This window comes from Podarcis raffonei, chromosome 1, assembly GCF_027172205.1.
Source record: "Podarcis raffonei isolate rPodRaf1 chromosome 1, rPodRaf1.pri, whole genome shotgun sequence".
Lineage (NCBI taxonomy): Eukaryota > Metazoa > Chordata > Lepidosauria > Squamata > Lacertidae > Podarcis > Podarcis raffonei.
In genome coordinates, this window is record NC_070602.1 from 15,258,711 (window position 1) to 15,278,303 (window position 19,593).

The 19,593-nt window shown below is 45.7% G+C and overlaps 1 protein-coding gene across 2 annotated transcripts in view; it reads right to left on the bottom strand.

The window, feature by feature from the left end:
• Positions 1–242: 242 nt before the first annotated feature.
• Positions 243–19,593, bottom strand: part of AMN (amnion associated transmembrane protein) — a 74,147-nt gene continuing 54,796 nt past the window's right edge. For both annotated transcript variants that reach the window (XM_053368480.1, XM_053368394.1), the window contains exons 8-12: positions 11,749–11,831; positions 9,984–10,170; positions 6,819–6,981; positions 2,744–2,864; positions 243–693 (exon numbers count right to left, since the gene is read on the bottom strand). In XM_053368480.1, coding sequence (XP_053224455.1) covers positions 574–693; positions 2,744–2,864; positions 6,819–6,981; positions 9,984–10,170; positions 11,749–11,831 — 674 coding nt within the window. In that variant the 3' untranslated portion in view covers positions 243–573. The remainder of the gene's footprint in view (positions 694–2,743; positions 2,865–6,818; positions 6,982–9,983; positions 10,171–11,748; positions 11,832–19,593) is intronic.

Consider the following 19,593-nt stretch of genomic DNA (forward strand, 5'->3'; position numbering starts at 1 on the left):
CAGCCACTCTGGGCGGCTTCCAGCAAAATATCAAAATACCGTCATGCATCAAACATTAAAAGCTTCCCTAAACAGGGCTGCCTTCAGATGTCTTCTAAAAGTCTGGTAGTTGTTGTTCTCTTTGACATCTGATGGGAGGGCAGGTGGAGAGGTTCTTGGGTGATGCCATCCCACTCATTGCTCTCCCTTAAGGATGGGAGGGAATAGCAATGCACAAATGATATGAAATAGGCTCTAATTGCTTTAGTGTGATAGGCATTCTTTATTGAAATTCAGTGACGATACATATTCCACTACTGATGAGAAAAAGATTTGCAGACCCTTTCTGATTTTCATGAGGACCACCCAGCAATTTGATATGCTCTCCCATTTGAAAATTAAGCAGTATTTTTAAGACAAGGCAGCGTCAAAATAACTTTGGGGGCCGATCACCAGGGAATTCTTCTGCACTGTCCCCATTGAAGTGAGCAGGATCTGTGCATTGGTGAGCTGGTCTCTGCAGTGGCTGAGCCTGTTTGAAACGGCAAGCAAAGTACAGGATGGCAGGATTGTCTTCCTCTGACAGCTTTGATGTTAAGCACAAAGTTCCGTTTCATCATATAAAGGATTAATGTAATAGAGCTCGCTATTTTTGCTCGCCATCTCCTTCGGTGCCTCCTCCTCCTCCTCCACGGAGCACGCACCAGCTAAAGCCTAGAAGAGAGAGAGACCAGAGTGTTTAATGCGGCTGGTGCAAAATATAACTCTGGAGCTTAAATCCTTTGAAGAGAAAGTCGATCTTATGGGTTGAGATGAATCCATATTGTCAACGCAGCACTTACGTTTCACAAAGCAATGCTCAAGGCTGTTCGTTTGCTGTGCACATGATAACCCACTTCTGCACTTAGAAAAGCTGGATATCTGGGGATATATATATATATATATGCAAAGTTGCTTATACTGCACAAAACCTTTTCCCTATCTTTGCTTTATTCTAAGGACCAAACTGCATGCTGTGTTAAGCATGCTGTTCACAATTGCACTCTTTCTTGGCTTGGGAGGGTTCAATCCAGAAAGCAACTGTGGTGCATGTAAATGGTTAAATCAAAGCTACCTCCTGATCCTGATTGCTGCTTTTTAACAAATGGGGGTATGCTGATGATGTGCTCAATGTTACATGTGGTTTAGTCCTAAATCTACAGCTTGGTGGGTTTTGGAATATTCCATCCTGGACTGCTGGAACGAAGAATGTGGAGGGGTGATGAATTCCAAGATATTTAATATATCGTGGACAGATCTGAAAGCCTGTCTTCTCTCTTAATTCATCATGTAAATCAACTGGTACATTCAGATGCAACCATTCCGATTTTGTTTTATTATTTCCCAATCCAGTCAAATCTAACAAACGTTTTAATTTCCCCGATGGCCTCCATTAGCGACACTTCTGGATCAGAGACCACCAGAGCTATATCATCAGCAAGCAAATTGAGTGGATAGGATTGACCGTTACATATAACGTCGTTGATTTTATTATTATTTTGAACAGCGTTTGCAAGTGGTTCCATTGCAAACATGAAAGGTAGCATTGACAGAGGCAGCCTTGCTTTGTACCTCTCTGTACATCTACAGAGTGGAAGAGTCGTGTACATTAACCCTAACTACTGCCTTGCTATTAGTATATAAAGGTTGTGGTGCTAATATAAAACCATCATCAAAGTTCTTTTGAGAGACAAGTAGGTACAAATAATTCCCATGCATTTTATCAAAAGCTTTATGAGCATCTAATGAAGCGATTGCACATGGATTTCTATACAGTTTTCCGTAATATACTGCGTTCGGCATCTTACATACAGGAACTGCTATATGCCTATGCTTAATGAAACCTGCTTGACCAGCACAGATTATACTAGGTACCTGGCTGTGACGGGCTGCCCTTCTCCCTCCTCCGGGAAAAGCCTGCAAGCGCCGCACACATGCTCCACACGGCTCGTGAAAGGGAGCGCTGAGCAGAGCCTGGGATGCATACAGGCTCTGCTCAGCGCTCACTTTCACGAGCCGCATGGAGTGTGTGTGTGGCTCTTGGGGGCTTTTCCCGGAGGAGGGAGAGGGGACTGACGGGCTCCCCTTCTCCCTCCTTGGGGAAAAGCCCCCAAGAGCTCCATGCGGCTCTTTAAAGGGAGCGCTGAGCAGAGCCTCCCGCCTGCATTCGCTCCATAAGATGCACACACATTTCCCCATACTTTTTAGGAGGGAAAAAGTGCATCTTATGGAATGAAAAATACGGTAATATATTTGCCAATCTATTAGCTAAAATACCTTAAAATATTTTAGCATCTTGCCCAATGACTGAAATGGGTCTATAGGATTCTGGAGTCTCTGAATCAGGAGAAAGGGAGGAAGCCTCCAGGTGCACAGAAGGACCTTTGTTGAGCACTTGGAATATAAATCCTCCTTTCTTCTCCTGCCTTAACAATTTCATTATTTATTTCTACAGTGCCATGAAATGTGCACTGCACCAATCAAGGGGGCTGACCCCTGCCCTGGGGGGAGGGCTACTATCTAACCACCCCCCGCCCCGCTGCCATTTAAAAGAATCCCTTGGCTTTGCTGCAAGCTACCCTATGAACATAAGCTGCAATCGGACATTTGTGCAACTTCATAGCCGTTCATTTTGGGATCCATTGACTTGTGCAGCAGCCTTCTCTCTGTGCTAAAATGATGCAGAAGGAACTACCAATGATTTACATAAAGGTGGAATTATTACCGCTGGGTCACATGGTGTGTCGAAAATGGGATTATCAAACCCCTTGTCGGCTGTTTCTCCTGAAAGATCCTGGTCCCTTTTTCGGCTCCACAAGGAGGTAAAACGAACGGACGCAAGAGATCTGTAGAAGGAGAAATGACTGGAAATCAGCACAAACAACCGCCATGAAATTCTATGATTCTGTGTTGATCTATAAGAGGTTTCATTTGGAGGCCCTGAACTCAGGGAATGGTCAGAGATTTAAGCTATGCACCATCACTGAACACTGGCCGAAGGAGGGTGGACAGCCAGATACAAGAGAGGCTTCTTGAGGCCGGCGGTTTGAATCCCCACAACAGAGTGAGTTCCTGTTGCTCTGTTCCAGCTCCTGCCAACCTTGCAGTTCGAAAGCATGCCAGTGCAAGTAGATGAATAGGTACCACTGTGGCAGGAAAGTAAACGGCATTTCCGTGTGCTCTGGTTTCTGTCACGGTGTTCCGTTGTGCCAGAAGCGGTTTAGTCCTGCTGGCTACATGACCCAGAAAGCTGTCTGTGGACAAACTCCCTCAGCCTGAAAGTGAGATGAATGCCACAACCCCATAGTCACCTCTGACTGGACTTAACTGTCTAGGGGTCCTTTACCTTACCTCTTGATCACCAGTAGGCCAACAGAGGTCATGTGAGAAGTCTTGACCCTTCCACTTCCCCTACAAAATAACTTCTTCCCTGGCAAGCTTCTCCTGTCCTAACCCCTGCCTCTTGCATCTGCTTCACCTTTACTGCACCTGATCATGCTACCCTCATGTCAAGTTGCTTCTTGGCTATTGCTCCCCCCCCCTCCCCAAGGCTCTGTAGACCTGACGATTCACAGTGCTAGAGAAGAAACTAAAAAAAAATATTTTTTTTAGATTCTTCTCCCGTTAGATTCACAAAATGTTTAGGGGTATGCGTACCCTTGCGCAACCCCCTCCCCCCAAAAAGCACTGGGTGTATATATAGTGTGTATGTTTGAACAAGTGACCATGAAACTGAAACACCATTGATGACGACAGTCGCATAACTTACATGATTGCTTAACCTGGGATAAGGAGAAATGAGTCAAGAGACCTTTGTCTCCTCTCGAGTTGTTGACCATTTCAAACTCTATTCACTCTCTTACTCACCACCTGATTATAGTCACAAACCAACAGGCTGTAGTGACTTCAAAGAACATTTTCCCAGGACAACCGATAATGCAAATAGGCACAGAACAGGAAGGTTCCTTGCCTGGTTGCTCTGATCCTCTATTTACAAAAAGATTTCCTCCAACACCTCCTGCCTTTAAAAAAAAGGAGGGAGAGGGAGAGAGAGAGAGGACATTTTGTCTCAATAGAAAACCCAGTTTCCAAATCCACACCACAGGGAAATGCATGCTATATTCTCAGCAACGGAAGTTTGGAGTTTTATTTAGAAATTAAACAAAGCTCCTGTTTTATTGCTGGGAAATGCTAATCAGCTTGACACTAGCAAGGAAAACAAGCAAGGCCCAGGAGCTTTGCTGCCTGGTGTGTGTGTGTGTGGGGGGGGCGAACGGCTAGCACTAATGAACAGGAACAGCCCAAGCGCACAGAGCATGGCGCATTGGTTTGCCAGCTGGTGGAGCACACCGAGAACGGAGATTACCCCTGAGAGCGCATAGAAGGAGCATTTGGGACTTCAGCTGGAAGCTTGCCAGGGGCACGCACGCACCGTGACCAAGCACTACGCCCACTGGATATCTGCAGCATGTGTTTATATAGTCTACTGAAACGGCAGAATGGCGATGAGCAAGCAGGTCAGTCTAGAGCAGAGGAAAGGGCTGCCTGTCAAGCTCTCTCCACCCACCCGCCTCCTGCCTATAGCATAGGCATAGGAAGATCTGGGGTCTGTCAATGGTTAGCACGTCTACTCTACATGCAGGAGGTCCCAGGTTCAATCTAAGTTATCTCCAGGGAAGGGGGAGGTCCCTATCTGAGATCCTGGAGAGCCACTGCCCATGTAGACAATACTGAGTTGTGCAGAAGCTGTGAAAAGGGGTCCAATTCCATGCTAGAGAAGGTTAGGAAAGGGCTGAAAGCAAAACTGCCTGGAAAACGAACGAGGTCCCAAGCAAAGAAGAATGGCAACATAAACTGATGGAATACACAGAGCTTGCAGATTTAACATATAGAATAAGAGAACAAGAAAAATGTATGTTCAAAGAAGACTGGAAAATGTTTACTGAATGCATGGGTGAAAATTGTGTTCATTTAAAAACGCTGGCAGCATTAAGACAAATTCAACAGTGTAAATAAGTTTTCATGGATGTAACAATGGATTACTGAATGGTTTAATTAATGCAAAATATGCAGGGATGTATGGTATGCAATTAAGCCGGAATTAAGATTGCCGGAAGAAATATCAACAACCTCAGATATGCAGATGACACAACTTTGATGGCAGAAAGTGAGGAGGAATTAAAGAACCTCTTAATGAGGGTGAAAGAGGAGAACGCAAAATATTGCCTGAAGCTCAACATCAAAAAACTAAGATCATGGCCACTGGGCCCATCACCTCTTGGCAAATAGAAGGGGAAGAAGTGGAGGCAGTGAGAGATTTTACTTTCTTGGGTTTCATGATCACTGCAGATGGTGACAGCAGTCACAAAATTAAAAGATCCCTGCTTCTTGGGAGAAAAGCAATGACAAACCTAGACAGCATCTTAAAAAGCAGAGACATCACCTTGCCGACAAAGGTCTGTATAGTTAAAGCTATGGTTTTCCCGGAGTGATGTATGGAAGTAAGAGCTGGATCACAAAGAAGGCTGATCGCCAAAGAATTGATGGTTTTGAATTATGGTGCTGGAGGAGACTCTGGAGAGTCCCATGGACTGCAAGAAGATCAAACCTATCCATTCTGAAGGAAATCAGCCCTGAGTGCTCACTGGAAGGACAGATCCTGAAGCTGAGGCTCCAATACTTTGGCCACCTCATGAGAAGAGAAGACTCCCTGGAAAAGACCCTGATGTTGGGAAAGATGGAGGGCACAAGGAGAAGGGGACGACAGAGGATGACATGGTTGGACAGTGTTCTCGAAGCTACCAGCATGAGTTTGACCAAATTGTGGGAGGCAATGGAAGACAGGAGTGCCTGGCATGCTCTGGTCCACGGGGTCATGAAAAGTCGGACACAACTAAACGACTATATATGCATGCAAAACTGCCAATGCCAGAATACCATTATAGAGATCCATGTGTGATCACACTTGGAATACTGTGTACAGTTCTGGTCAACTCAACAAGGATATTGTAGCGCTGGAAGAGGTTCACAAAAGAGCAACAACAACAACACCACCACCAACAACAACGTTTATTATTTGTACCCTACCCATTTGACTGGGTTGCCCCAGCCACTCTGGGGTTGGAGTAACTTCCCTATGTGGAATGTTATACCATTTGGGAATTTTTAGTTTAGAAGGCTCCCCTCTCCCCTGGTCTCCCAGGACCAGGAGAAGTATGAAGAGGGAGAAGCAGAGACAGGCGCGCTGGTATAGTCTCAGATGACTTGGAAAGGACTCAGGGGAAGAAGAGACTTCGGCAGCTCAGGGAAGGCAGGGATCTTCAGCCTCCACAACTGCCTCATAGGGGCAAGACCTACGAAGAAGAGTTGCTGTGCTCATTAGGCCTGACACTCCTGAGCAGGCCTTGTTTCTTTTAATAGTGAGTTAACTTCACTTACTCCTTGTGATTTATTGCTGGCTCGCTCCTGACAGAAGGCCAGCTCCATGGGAGTTTTTGTTTTCATACTGAATGATGAACTTTCGTACCAAACGGGAGAGCAACAGATCTGATGATTGCTGGAGAATGCTGGACACTACTTTGCATTGTGTGTCTGGGTGGGTCTGAGAACCTATCAAAACCTAGCATGCCAAGGGGCAAAATTCCAACCTTGCCTTCTTCCTGACATGCTTGTTTTCTGCATGCAAGAATTTTTTTAAAAAATAAAAAATTGCAGGGGGGTATTTATATGTGCTCTCCCATGGTACATACGGTTCCTGAAATACCATACCACATACTGAATATGTAGCCCAGTCCTGTTACCTTAAAGTCCCTTTTCTGTAGAGTAGCAGAACAGCTCCCAAGAGCAGCAAGACAAGGAACAGAACAACGACTGTCCCAGCAATTGTAGCACCAGCCTCTTGAGTACTCCGGTTACTGCCAGTGGCTGCATGCAGGGTCCTCACTGCAATGCCAAACGACACTCCTGCAAAAGCCAAACAAAATGTTACGGCCCTGATGAGGTGTCCAATTAGTTTGCATGGAGTAAATGATCCATTTTCTGCTAGACAGCAAATGACTCTATTCTACCTGTTGCCTCCATCATTATTCTATTGCTGATTTGCTTATACCAGACAGAATTGGTGCTGCCACTGCAATGTTATTTCCAAGGGCACATTAGCACTGTACAGTGGTACCTTTGTTTTTGAAACACCTTAGTTCACGAACAACTTGGAACCTGAACGCTGCAAAACCAGAAGTAGGTGTTCTGGTTTTCAAACTTTCTTTCAAAAGCCGAACATGCTCCATTTTGAGTCCCCCTGTGTTTCCTGTTGCGCTGCTAATTTGCATCCCCCCATTGTAATTCTGAGGTGATATTTGGAGATTATATTTGGCGCTTTTGTTTTTGCTATTTATTTTGCGTTTTTTGTTTTGAGGCTTTTTCAGTTAATTTGTTTTTGTGACTGTGTGGATCCCAGTTCAGCTACTGATTGATTGATTGATTGATTGATGATTGTGTGACTGCAAAATGAATAAAAGCCCCCCATCCAAACAATGACTATCATCAGTGCAGGTAAGAAAGTTTTTTAATTCTAATTTTTATCATCTACAATACTGTTTTGTTTATTGTATAGTACAGTACATTGATTATTGCTTTCATTTTATGGATCAATGGTCTTGTAAGGTAGTAAAATTCATGTTAAATTGCTGTTTTAGGGGTTGTTTTTAAAAGTCTGGAATGGATTAATCCGTTTTGCATTACTTTCTATGGGAAAGCGCGCCTTGGTTTTGGAACGCTTTGGTTTTGGAATAGACTTCCAGAACGGATTAAGTTTGAGAACCAAGGTACCATTGTACACCCAAAGCACTATAATACCATTTTCTCAGTGATGGCCTCTCCTAAAGATTCTTGGGCATGGTAGAATAATAGAATTATAGAACAGGAAGGGACCACAGGGTCATCTAGTCCAAACTGCTGCTATGCAGGTATCTTCTGTCCAAAGTGGGACTTGAACACACAACCCTGAGATTAAGAATCTCATACTCTACTGACAGAGCTATAGTTAGTTAAGGGTGCTGAGAGTTGTTAAGAACCATAGAATTGTAGAGTTGGAAGAGACCTCAAGGTTCATTTAGTCCAACCCTGTGCAATGCAGGGATCTTTTTGCCCAATGCAGGACTTGAACCCATGGCCCTGAGTTTGAACCCATTGCCTCCCAGAGCTACAATTCCCACAGTTCCCTGGGAAGAGGGATTGTTAAACCCCTCTGGGAACTGAAGCTCTGTGAGAGGAATAAGGGTCTCCTAACAACTCTCCGCACCAGAATTGTGGTCCCAGAATTGGAAAGAATATTTTGTTCATCACACCTAGTATTGCTCAGATGAAGAGCACTGGGCTAGATTTGACCTGCTACATGGCAGCCACTCAGATCTTTGGCAAAAGGACTTTCCCATCACCTGTTACCTGATGCTTTAACCTGGAGACACCAGGGATTGATCCTGAGGCCTCCTGCTGTGGCCCCTCCACAGCTATGGGGGATAAACCCAATTTGGTTAGCATTTTACCTAATTCACACTTCCTGTAACAATATGTCTGAACTGAAACACAGCCATGCTTCAAGATTCACAAATCTCTGAATGTCATGATGCAGTTCCCTGATCAAATAATGTGTACAGTGGTACCTCAGGTCAAGTACTTAATTCATTCCGGAGGTCCGTTCTTAACCTGAAACTGTTCTTACCTGATGCACCACTTCAGCTAATGGGGCCTCCTGCTGCCGCCGCGCAATTTCTGTTCTCATCCTGAAGCAAAGTTCTTAACCTGAAGCACTATTTCTGGGTTAGCGGAGTCTGTAACCTGAAGCGTATGTAATCTGAGGTACCACTGTGCTAAAATGTGTATATTAGGGGACAGTGTGCCAACCCCCCCAAACCCCAAACATAGATTAGCTAAAAAAAATCACACACACAATGCATTATTTTAGGGGAAACTGCTTGCAAAAATGGTTATGCAACCAAAACGATATTCCAAAGGAGAAATTCACACCTGGTGGGTTTTCATGAGGAAACAAAGGTTCTTTTGTGAAGTGCAGCCTGTGTTTTAATAGAGAGACATGAAGGGACAGAAACATGATAATAGCATGGAACCATTTTCCTGCAGTGAGTTCTCTCTCCTGGCTTGTAACACTTGTAAAGGGTCACTGCTGTTTTGCTCATTTCATACCTCGGCCCAGTATACTTGAAGGAGCATCTCCACCCCCATCACTCAGCCTGGACACTGAGGTCTTCCTCTGAGGGTCTTCTGGTGGTTCCCTCATGGTGAAAAGTGAGGTTACAGGGAACGAGGCAGAGGGCCTTCTCGGCAGTGATGCCCTCCCTGTGAAATGCCCTCCCAGCAGAGGCCAAGGAGATAAAGAACTACACAACTTCTAGAAGACATCTGAAGGCAGTCCTGTATCAGGAATTTTTTAATGTTTTACATTTTACAGTGGTACCTCGGGTTACACACGCTTCAGGTTACAGACTCCGCTAACCTAGAAATAGTGCTTCAGGTTAAGAACTTTGCTTCAGGATAAGAACAGAAATCGGGCTCTGGCAGCGCGGCGGCAGCAGGAGGCCCCATTAGCTAAAGTGGTGCTTCAGGTTAAGAACAGTTTCAGGTTAAGTACGGACCTCCGGAACGAATTAAGTACTTAACCCGAGGTACCACTGTACTATGTTTTTATATGTACTGTAAGCCAGCCAGAGTGGCTGAGGAAACCCAGCCAGATTGGCGGGGTATAAATAAAAAAATTATTATTGTAAGTCATGCAGAAATGTAGAGAACTGAACTCGAGAGAAACTGAAAGCCACAAATCCGCACATCCCTGCCACACCATCAAGGCACACATTGCTGCCCAGGGCAAAATGCTTTACCCTAGCATTGGAGGCTTCACACGAGACCAACAGAACCAGGACCTGAAGCAGCAAGGGGCTGGCAAGCCTTACCATGCTCTGCTATATCCTTCACGATGTCCTGGGCCAGTTGCTCGGCTTGAGTCCCCGTCTCAGATCCGGTCCTGTTGTCGACCAGTACAATCTGGATGAACGAGGCTGAGCTACGCGGTATCGTTCCCAGGAAAGTCTGCCGCTCACGCACCTTTGACACAGCTGCCTGAATTCCTGCATTCTTGGCCTTTGCAAAACACAAACAACACACGGAACACAGTCACCATGTCTGCTGTGGTGTGCCCAGTAGAATCTCTATACAGTGAGACCTCAGTTTTCAAGCAGCTTGGTTCACAAACAACTTGGAACCTGAACACTGCAAAACCGGAAGTAGATGTTCCGGTTTTCGAACCCTTTCTTGGAAGTCAAATGTGCTCTGTTTTGAGTCCCCCTTTGTTGCGCTGCTAATTTGCCCCCCCCCCCGCATTGTAATTCAAGCCTTCTGTTTCCGATTGCAGTGTTCTGAGGTGATATTTGGAGATTATATTTGGTGCTTTTGTTTTTGCTATTTATTTTGCATTTTTTGTTTTGAGACTTTTTCAGTTATTTTGATTTTGTGACTGTGTGGATCCATGTTCAGCTACTGATTGATTGATTGATTGATTGATTGACTGATTGTGTGACTGTGGAAATGGATAAAAGCCCTCTATCCAAGCAATGACTATCATCAGTGCAGGTAAGAATTTTTTTTAATTTTAATTTGTATCATCTAAAATACTGTTTTATTTTATAGTATAGTACATTGATTATTGCTTTCATTTTATGGATCAATTATTCTCGATGTTTGCTAATTGCTTATCTTTAGCTATATTTTGAAGCTGTTATAGGATGACAATGTGACTTAGAATCATAGAATCATAGAATCATAGAGTTGGAAGAGACCACAAGGGCCATCGAGTCCAACCCCCTGCCAAGCAGGAAACACCATCAGAGCACTCCTGACATATGGTTGTCAAGCCTCTGCTTAAAGACCTCCAAAGAAGGAGACTCCACCACACTCCTTGGCAGCAAATTCCACTGTCGAACAGCTCTTACTGTCAGGAAGTTCTTCCTAATGTTTAGGTGGAATCTTCTTTCTTGTAGTTTGGATCCATTGCTCCGTGTCCGCTTCTCTGGAGCAGCAGAAAACAACCTTTCTCCCTCCTCTATGTGACATCCTTTTATATATTTGAACATGGCTATCATATCACCCCTTAACCTCCTCTTCTCCAGGCTAAACATGCCCAGCTCCCTTAGCCGTTCCTTATAAGGCATCGTTTCCAGGCCTTTGACCATTTTGGTTGCCCTCCTCTGGACACGTTCCAGTTTGTCAGTGTCCTTCTTGAACTGTGGTGCCCAGAACTGGACACAGTACTCCAGGTGAGGTCTGACCAGAGCAGAATACAGTGGAACTATTACTTCCCTTGATCTAGATGCTATGCTCCTATTGATGCAGCCCAGAATTGCATTGGCTTTTTTAGCTGCCGCGTCACACTGTTGGCTCATGTCAAGTTTACAACTTCCGTTGTATGTTTTGTCATTTCTGTGTCCTGAGGGTACTGTTGACGGGTAATATACAAAGTCAGTCAGAACCAACAATTGTGGGTCAGCTGGGGCAGTTAGCTGGACGCATATCAGTCAGGTGCATATGACTCTGGCCTCCAAACTGTCTCTTCCCATTCTCAAGTTGTTGTTCTGTAGTGTCAATACTGATTTCTCCCAGGTGGACTGAGGGCCTCCAGCCCCACTTAAACCATGTGCAGCTCTAAGAACAGGAGCAACATACCAAACTGAGAAATGTGTGGAGTATTCTGTTCTGATACACCTCGATCTCAAAACCAGCAGAATATTCCAAGGAAATGATGGCTCCTGCAGTTTTTTACATAAAAAAGAAAGAAGGCAAGAAAACATAACCATTGGTTTAGCAACTGCTATGAACCGCCTACCTATAGGTGGCCATTCATAGCTCTAGCAGCTGAGTTGGTTGCTACAGGGTGGTGTGTGTTTTTAGATGACCCTGTGAATCCCAGAGCAATCCTACAATCCTAATTGGCACTTCTAGATCGTTGGATACAGTAAGCCAGCAACTTACACAGGGGTTATGTTCCGGGGATTGCACCTAAAGCCCAAATTGTGTACAAAGTGGTACCTCCGGTTACGAACTCAATCTGTTTGTAACCCGAAACCGCTCGTAACATGAGGTGCGCTTTCGGTAATGGAGCCTCCCGCTGCTGCCACGCTGCTGGCACGCGACTTCCGCTCGCATCCTGGGGCGAAAGTCGCAACCGGGAGCATCTACTTCTGGGTTAGCAGAGCTCGTAACCCGTAGTGTTTGCAAGGGGGATGGTACATAACACAAGGTTCCACTGTAGTCAAGACACATTGGGTTCAGTGGCAGGTGGGATTGCCAAAGCCTTCCCTCCCCCCCAGATGTGTGCCCCTTTCAGCACCATTTTTAATTGTATTTCCCCCAAACGCATAAAACTGAATGTGCACAAGTTAAATATGTGTAAGCTGCAAGCTTAAGCCCAGCAGAGGGCAGGGTTGAGGCTAACAGACAGTCAGGGAAAATGCACATTCTGGCCAAATTCCCCCTCTCCCTACCCTCTCTCTTTCTCACGATGCAGCCATGATTAACCAACTCCCACCTTGTAGACTTAGAATCCAATTCCATCCTTGTAATGTTGAAGAAACTGCAAGAACCTTTTCTTCGTTACCAATTGGACTTCTGTGTGTTTGACGTGTGAATGTGGCAGAACAGGGGCTGGTGGGACTGGTAGCTCCACCTCTCTAGCTTTTAACTCTGCTATATACACCAATCTTATTTTTAAAACCCAAGGTAGACTTCCTGGGGCCTGGAGTACCCTTGGCCCTGTAGCAGGTAGCATATCTCGCTGAAGTTCTTAGCTCTTCTGCCATTCTCCTCTATAGTCTACCTGATCTCTTGCAGGTGACACATTAGAAGCTGTAGCTGTGAGGAGTGGCTGGATAAATCACCCTACATCATGCCAGTTGGTTGACTAGATACCCTTTTGCTTTCTCCAGAGCTCTCCACCTAATCATAATATAATAATAATAATTTATTATTTATACCCTGCCCATCTGGCTGGGTTTCCCCAGCCACTCTGGGCAGCTTCCAACAGAATATTAAAATACAATAGTCTATTAAACATGAAAAGCTTTCCTAAAGAGGGCTGCCTTCAGATGTCTTCTAAAAGTCTGGTAGTTGTTCTTCTCTTTGACATCTGGTGGGAGGGTGTTCCACAGGGCGGGTGCCACTACCAAGAAGGCCCTCTGCCTGGTTCCCTGTAACTTGACGAGGGAACCGCCAGAAGGCCCTCGGTGCTGGATCTCAGTGTCTGGGCAGAATGATGGGGGTGGAGACGCTCCTTCAGGTATACTGGACCGAGGCCATTTAGGGCTTTAAAGGTCAGCACCAACACTTTGAATTGTGCTCGGAAATGTACTGGCTCTGTGCACTTGAGATCCATGCACGCATACTCTTCAGTCTCACACGTACCCCACATTTGTAGGGGTGGCCCTTCTTATACTAGCTATTTCTGCAAAACCATCCAAACGAATTGCCTACAAGGCCACTGTCTTAGAAGCTATGCAGAAGCCGAGGACTCCGTAGCTCATATGTGATGAACATGCTTTGAAGGTCCCAGGTGCGCTTCCACTGCATCTGCAGGTAAATGGATCAGGTGGGAGGTATTGGCAAAGTCCTGTGCCCAGGACAGATGGTCACAGGATGGAAAAGAAGGAAGGGACAGCCCAAGCTTCAGGCAGCTTCATGTGAGATGAATTAATGTGCATGCACACCTGGCAGGCAAAAGATCAACCCCTGGCATCTCCTGCTGAAGTTGGGAGGGAGAGACCCCTGCTTGAAAACTGGAGAGCCCCAGTCAATCAGGGCAGACAATTCTGAGCTAGATGGACTCTGTATCGGCCATCTTCCTATTGTAATAAAATTTTAAGGTCTTATATATATAATAAATGTTCATAAATGTACCATGCAAACACGTACATAAATATATAAACCACATATATGTCTGAAGCAGCACAGGAAGACAGTCCTGAAACCATTTTGACTCCCAATCTGACCAAATGTTTCTCTGCCAGGAGGGAGGGGGTGAGGGAACCTTCCCATTGTCTCAGGAATTAAGTGATTACCATCTCAAAGGAATGGCCAGACTCCCAGAAAATGCAATCAGGTAAGGCAATCAGGTAACTTGCCAGACAGGAGATAAACAGCGCACTCAGATTTCTGTTGCAGACCGCCTTTTCTGTGATGTAGGTATGATGTTTGTGGGGTGGTGGTCTTGGGTTACACCCCTTCTGTGATGTATTTATGATGTATGGAGGGGTGGTCTTGAGCTCCAGGGCAGGGAATTTAAAATGTCTATATAAGGGCGGGCACACCTTTGTTCTGGGTCCTCCTCTGCTCCTCCGCTGTGTGTGAGGAGAGCACCCTGTTGCAACAGCTTTAATAAAGATCAGGCTTACTAGCTGCTTTGCTTCTCAATATTCTCTGGTTGGCCTCTGTTATTTTCTGCTACTGATGGAGAACCTACAAAGGACTCTAAGGGCTCTTGTGTACCCCATAAGGGAATAAGGGGAGATTTTGTTTACAACACTATGTCTCAATGTCTTCTGCTCCCACCCAATGCAAAGTGCGAGACAGCTATAATGTGCCACTTTCATGGAAAGAGTCGATGTGGCTGCATCCGTTCTACAGGGACTCTGATCCATTTAATTTGCTGCTCTATCAATGCTAATGGGACTTGGCTTCCTCTCTGCAAGGGGCACCGTTTTACAGACAGCTGGAGCAACTCACATCGGCTTATTCTTTCCCCTTCACCACTCCACACTACTACTTCTCAGATTAGACCTGTCTTCCTACCACATCGTTGCTCCCGCTCCCAAATGCTAAATTCTGCCCAGACTGAATCTCCACGCTTAGATCGCTTAAACCAAGGGTGCGGAAACTCAAACTCGGGGGGTGGGGGGGTCAAATGTGCCCCTCCAAGACCACTGGGGCTCCAAACCACAACCCTTCTCTCTAGGCTGTGGCTCTCACAAACCCGACTTTGCACCTTCAATGTTTTCCCCTGGGTGGAATATATCCTTGAACTCTGATAATGCCTCCTTCTTGCCTGCACAAAGAAGAGAGAAGGGTGTGTTGCAGAAACTAGCCTGCTGTACTATGTGCAGTGGTACCTTGGTACTGAAACGGTTTGGTTCCAGAACAAATCGGCTCCCGAATGCCACAAACCCGGAAGTGAGTGTTCCGGTTTCCCAACATTTTTCGGAAGCTGAATGACTGATGCAGCTTCCGATTGAGTGCAGGAAGCTCCTGCGGCCAATCGGAAGCTGCACCTTGGTTTTGGAACCGTCTCAGGAGTCGAACGGGCTCCTGGAACGGATTACGTTTGAGAACCAAGGTACCACTGTATATTCATTACTCCATTTTGCTTCTGGCCCCATCCATCACTTGAACGTGGCCACCAAACGTTACATATGGCTCTCTGGCGGAAAAAGATTCCCTGTCCATGGCTTAGAGTCAGTGCTTCTTCTTTTTCAGCTAGAGAACGCCAGGGTGTAGTTCTGGCGCCTCTCAAGTGGGTGCCATTGTGGGCCAATGCTCCCTCTGCCTGCGTCTTACTTTTAAGTACTTCCGAGAAGCCCAAAACAAACATTTCAAGTCAAAACAGAAGCTGGTCAGCATGTGCGAGTCTAGACTTGTTGTTTTTTGAGATCTGTGAGTCCACCTAGCTCCTAACTGCTCCTAGCCCTGATTGGTCAAGCTGCGAGGTGCAGTCAATTCATATTTCCTTTTCTTCAATCCATATCTCGTGTAGCAGCGGCTGGCTATAAGCTTTGCAGCAAGGCCTCTATCGTTGCACACACACAGGTTTCTGCAAGGGGCCTTCCGAGCTGCTCTAGCCATCCTCCTGAATCTCAGAGGTGGCAGAGGTGCATTTATTTGACCTGCACCAGAACCAGGGGTGCACCCCCCAAAACCAGCTAGAGAGACAGCATGCCGTGGTTTTTTTCTTGGAAAAAAAGCACTGCTTATAGTCATGCAAAATCACCTCTTTTTATGATTTTAGCCGCTCTGAGCCTGGCTTTGGCTGGGGTAAAAATAAAAATGTATTATTATAATTAAAAACATGGTGCAAACTTAGCACAAAAAAGCCTGCTTGCCAGCCACTTAGAGGTTTGAGTAAACCTGGATTTTCCTGACACAGAACTGGTGGTTGTGGGTGTTTCAAGAGGTGCAGCCAGCCCTGTCTTTACCCAGGAGGAACTACAGTGGCAGGCCACTGAACTTCATGTTCTCCATGGCTCTGTATTAGTTTATTGGTTTTTCCCTGGTGAAGAAAAAAGCGGCTTCTGAAAAAAAATGTTATTTTAATTCCTTTAAAAGACTCGCCTAAGCAGCATATGGTGGCCCCCTAAAGCATTCAGTTTTCATATGGTAATTAGGAACACTGTACAGAAAACCTCCACGTTTGCCTCCCAGGTAAACTAACAGACAAAAACCATGAGGAAGAAGAACGAGAAATGGAACTAACCTGTTGGATATATATGTCTCATTTTTAAATTGCATTTCAATTTAGGTCCAGCACAGTTGTCTTTAGTTGGCCTCATTTCCAGCTGTAGGCTGGAATGGGTTCCTAGCAATACATAGGGGATGAAATAATTTGGTAATTCGCGACCTTTTGCTTTTGTGTTCAGGGCTGATATAATTACGGTATAGACAATGAGATATAGACAACGCACCAGGCCCCTTGGGTGATCTTGTCTGATCTCCACGCTGTGATAAACTTCCACCTGCTGATTTCAGGCTTGTTGCTGATAGCGCTAAAGCAGCCCAAGTTCGGTTTCCCCCTGGCCACTTAGCAACTCTAGGTTTAAGATGAAGCACTGTCTGTCGTGACCCAGCCTACCAGACTTGGGACTCCGCTACATTAGCCAAGAAAAAACACTTTATATGCATTGTTTATACATTCTAACACTGTGGCACCAGGTGGCGCTGCAGAGTCCCGTTTTTGCTTACCCGATTTCTCATACAAAGTTTGCAACGCTTTTAACCGAAACACTTCTTTCATGTGTCTAGCTCCAGCCTTGGACTACCAGGAGCTGGGCACTGCCTCAGCAGGAGGGAGGACAGGCAGATCTATGATAAAATCCTCAACCTGGTTTTGGACTACAACTCCCATCAGCCCCGGCCAATGGTCAGGAGTGATGGGAGTTGTAGTCTAAAACCAAGTTGAGGATTTTATCATAGACATGGGGCAAAGTCACTGTTTCCTCGTTTCCTGGACTTGAAGGGTTTTTTTTGTCAGATTTCTCTACATTAAACTCACTTGAGAAGTACTGGAGAGAATTGAGTTTGAAACCTCACTCAGCTACAGAGCTGACTGACAGGGTGATTTGGGGTAAGTCATCATATCTCAACCGAATGTACCCCACAGACTTGTTGCTGAAAGGGAAAGAGGGAAAGAACCATGTGTGATGCCCAGAATTCTTTGGAGAAAGAGTAGGATATTGATAAATGTGGAGAAATAGCCTTTATCTCTCACCCTTGCCTAGATCACAAAATTATTCCTTAGGAAAAATGAGATAATCCTGTGGATGTCAGGCTGGGGCTTTTAAGAAGAAGGATAAGATAGGACTGCATCTGGCAAATAAACTGACTCCCCATGCAGTCTGAGCTCCCATTGGAGAAATTTAAAGAAGCTACCATATGATGGATGGTTGTCTAATGTGAAAAGAGCAGAGTGTTATGTAATGGATTGAGTATCAGAATGGGGAAAATCTAGGATCACATCTCCATTAAAAGCTGATAAATTCACGGTGTTAGGGGCTGCCAGGAGAATAAACTTGTGTGTGTTTAAAATATGCCATTCTGTCATGACATCTTGGGAGGGTGGCAAAGATGCAAAGCTACTTAACCATTTTTTATTGCAAGATGTTTGCTGGAATTTCAAATTCAGGATGCAATGCTATCCACACTTAGTTGGGTGTAAGCCCCCCTGCATACAGTGGGTCTTACTTCTGAGTAAACATGGATAGGATTGCATTATTAACTAATCCCTCCCCCAATATTTTCACTTATAAGTCCTCCTGAGTTAACTGTTGATGAGACCCCAGGTATGTACATAGATGGGGATGCAGGAAAGATGCTGAAAAGGAGGGAGGGTACCAACTGGGTAGCCATCTATGAAATGTGCCTGCCCATATTCTGAAGTGGGGGTGGAGAACCTGTAGCCTGCCAGATGTTGCTGGACTACAAAGCCAACTTTTTATTTTGTTTTTCTCATCAATGTCCTGTAATGTGTTTTTTACTGCTTTTGGTGCAGTACACATATTGCCATGAAGGGCTAATCCACACTTAGCTTCCCTCTGCTTTTCCCAGGCACAGTCTGAAGTTTAAAGCTCTGTGTCCAAACACCATCCCATCCCCCCGCCCTTTTTCTCCAAAGCTTTCCCTGCACAAATCCGCTCTTTAAACCTCAATTGGAGCAAACGTCAATCTGCAGAAAACCCCAACTAGCGTTTGTTCCGATTCAGCTTAGAAGAGCAGATTTGCATGGGGAAAGCTTGGGATGGGAAAACAAACAAACTCAGACACGGAGTGTTAAAGCACAGACCTCTGTCTAGAAAGAGTGGGGCAATAAGTAAATGTAGATAAGTCCTAAGATAGGAACAAGGGAATCTGCCTTATATCATAGAATCATAGAATTGGAAGGCACCCTGAATATCTAGTCCAGACATGCTCAACCGGTCGACAGCCATTGACAGGTAGATCCCCGGCGTGATCCTGGTCGATCGTGGGTGATCCTGGTCGATCACAGTATTAAATGAAGAGGGCTAGGAATGTTGCCACCCAACACCCCAAAAGAAGCTTAACAACTCTTGGTAATTTCCCCCCACTTCCAGTTAGCCGCCACCTTCCACCCACCCCACGCACGCTCCTCCTCCCTCCAATGGGTAGATCACAGTCAGTTTTTTAAAAACTGGGAGTACCGTATTTTTCGCTCGATAAGATGCACCAGACCATAAGGCGCACCTAGTTTTGGGAGGAGGAAAACAAGAAAAAATTATTCTGAATCCCAGAAGCCAGAACAGCAAGAGGGATCTGGCTTCTGAGATACTGTGTGGCTGTTCTGGCTTCTGGGATAACCGCGCCAAGCCTCTTCAGGGCAGCGAGATGAAGGCTCCCCCTGCCAGAGGCTGCGTACGGCTAAGGCAGAAGCCAGGACAGGCGCGTCGCTGAAGGGGTGCTGCGCAGTTCTCCCTCTCTGAGAGGGAGAACTGTGCAGCGCCCCTTCAGCGAAGCTGGAGAAGGAACAGAAGGGTCTCCGTTCCTCCTCCCGCTTTGCTGAAGGGGCGCTGCGCAGCTCTACCTCTCTAAGCAGCGCCATTCGCTCCATAAGACGCACTCACATTTCGCTGGACAGGCGCTGCGCAGAGAGGGAGAGTTGCGCAGCGCCCCTTCAGCGAAGCGGGAGGAGGACAGAAGGGTCTCCGTTCCTCCTCCCGCTTTGCTGAAGGGGCGCTGCGCAGCTCTACCTCTCTGCGCAGTGCCATTCGCTCCATAAGACGCACTCACATTTCCCCT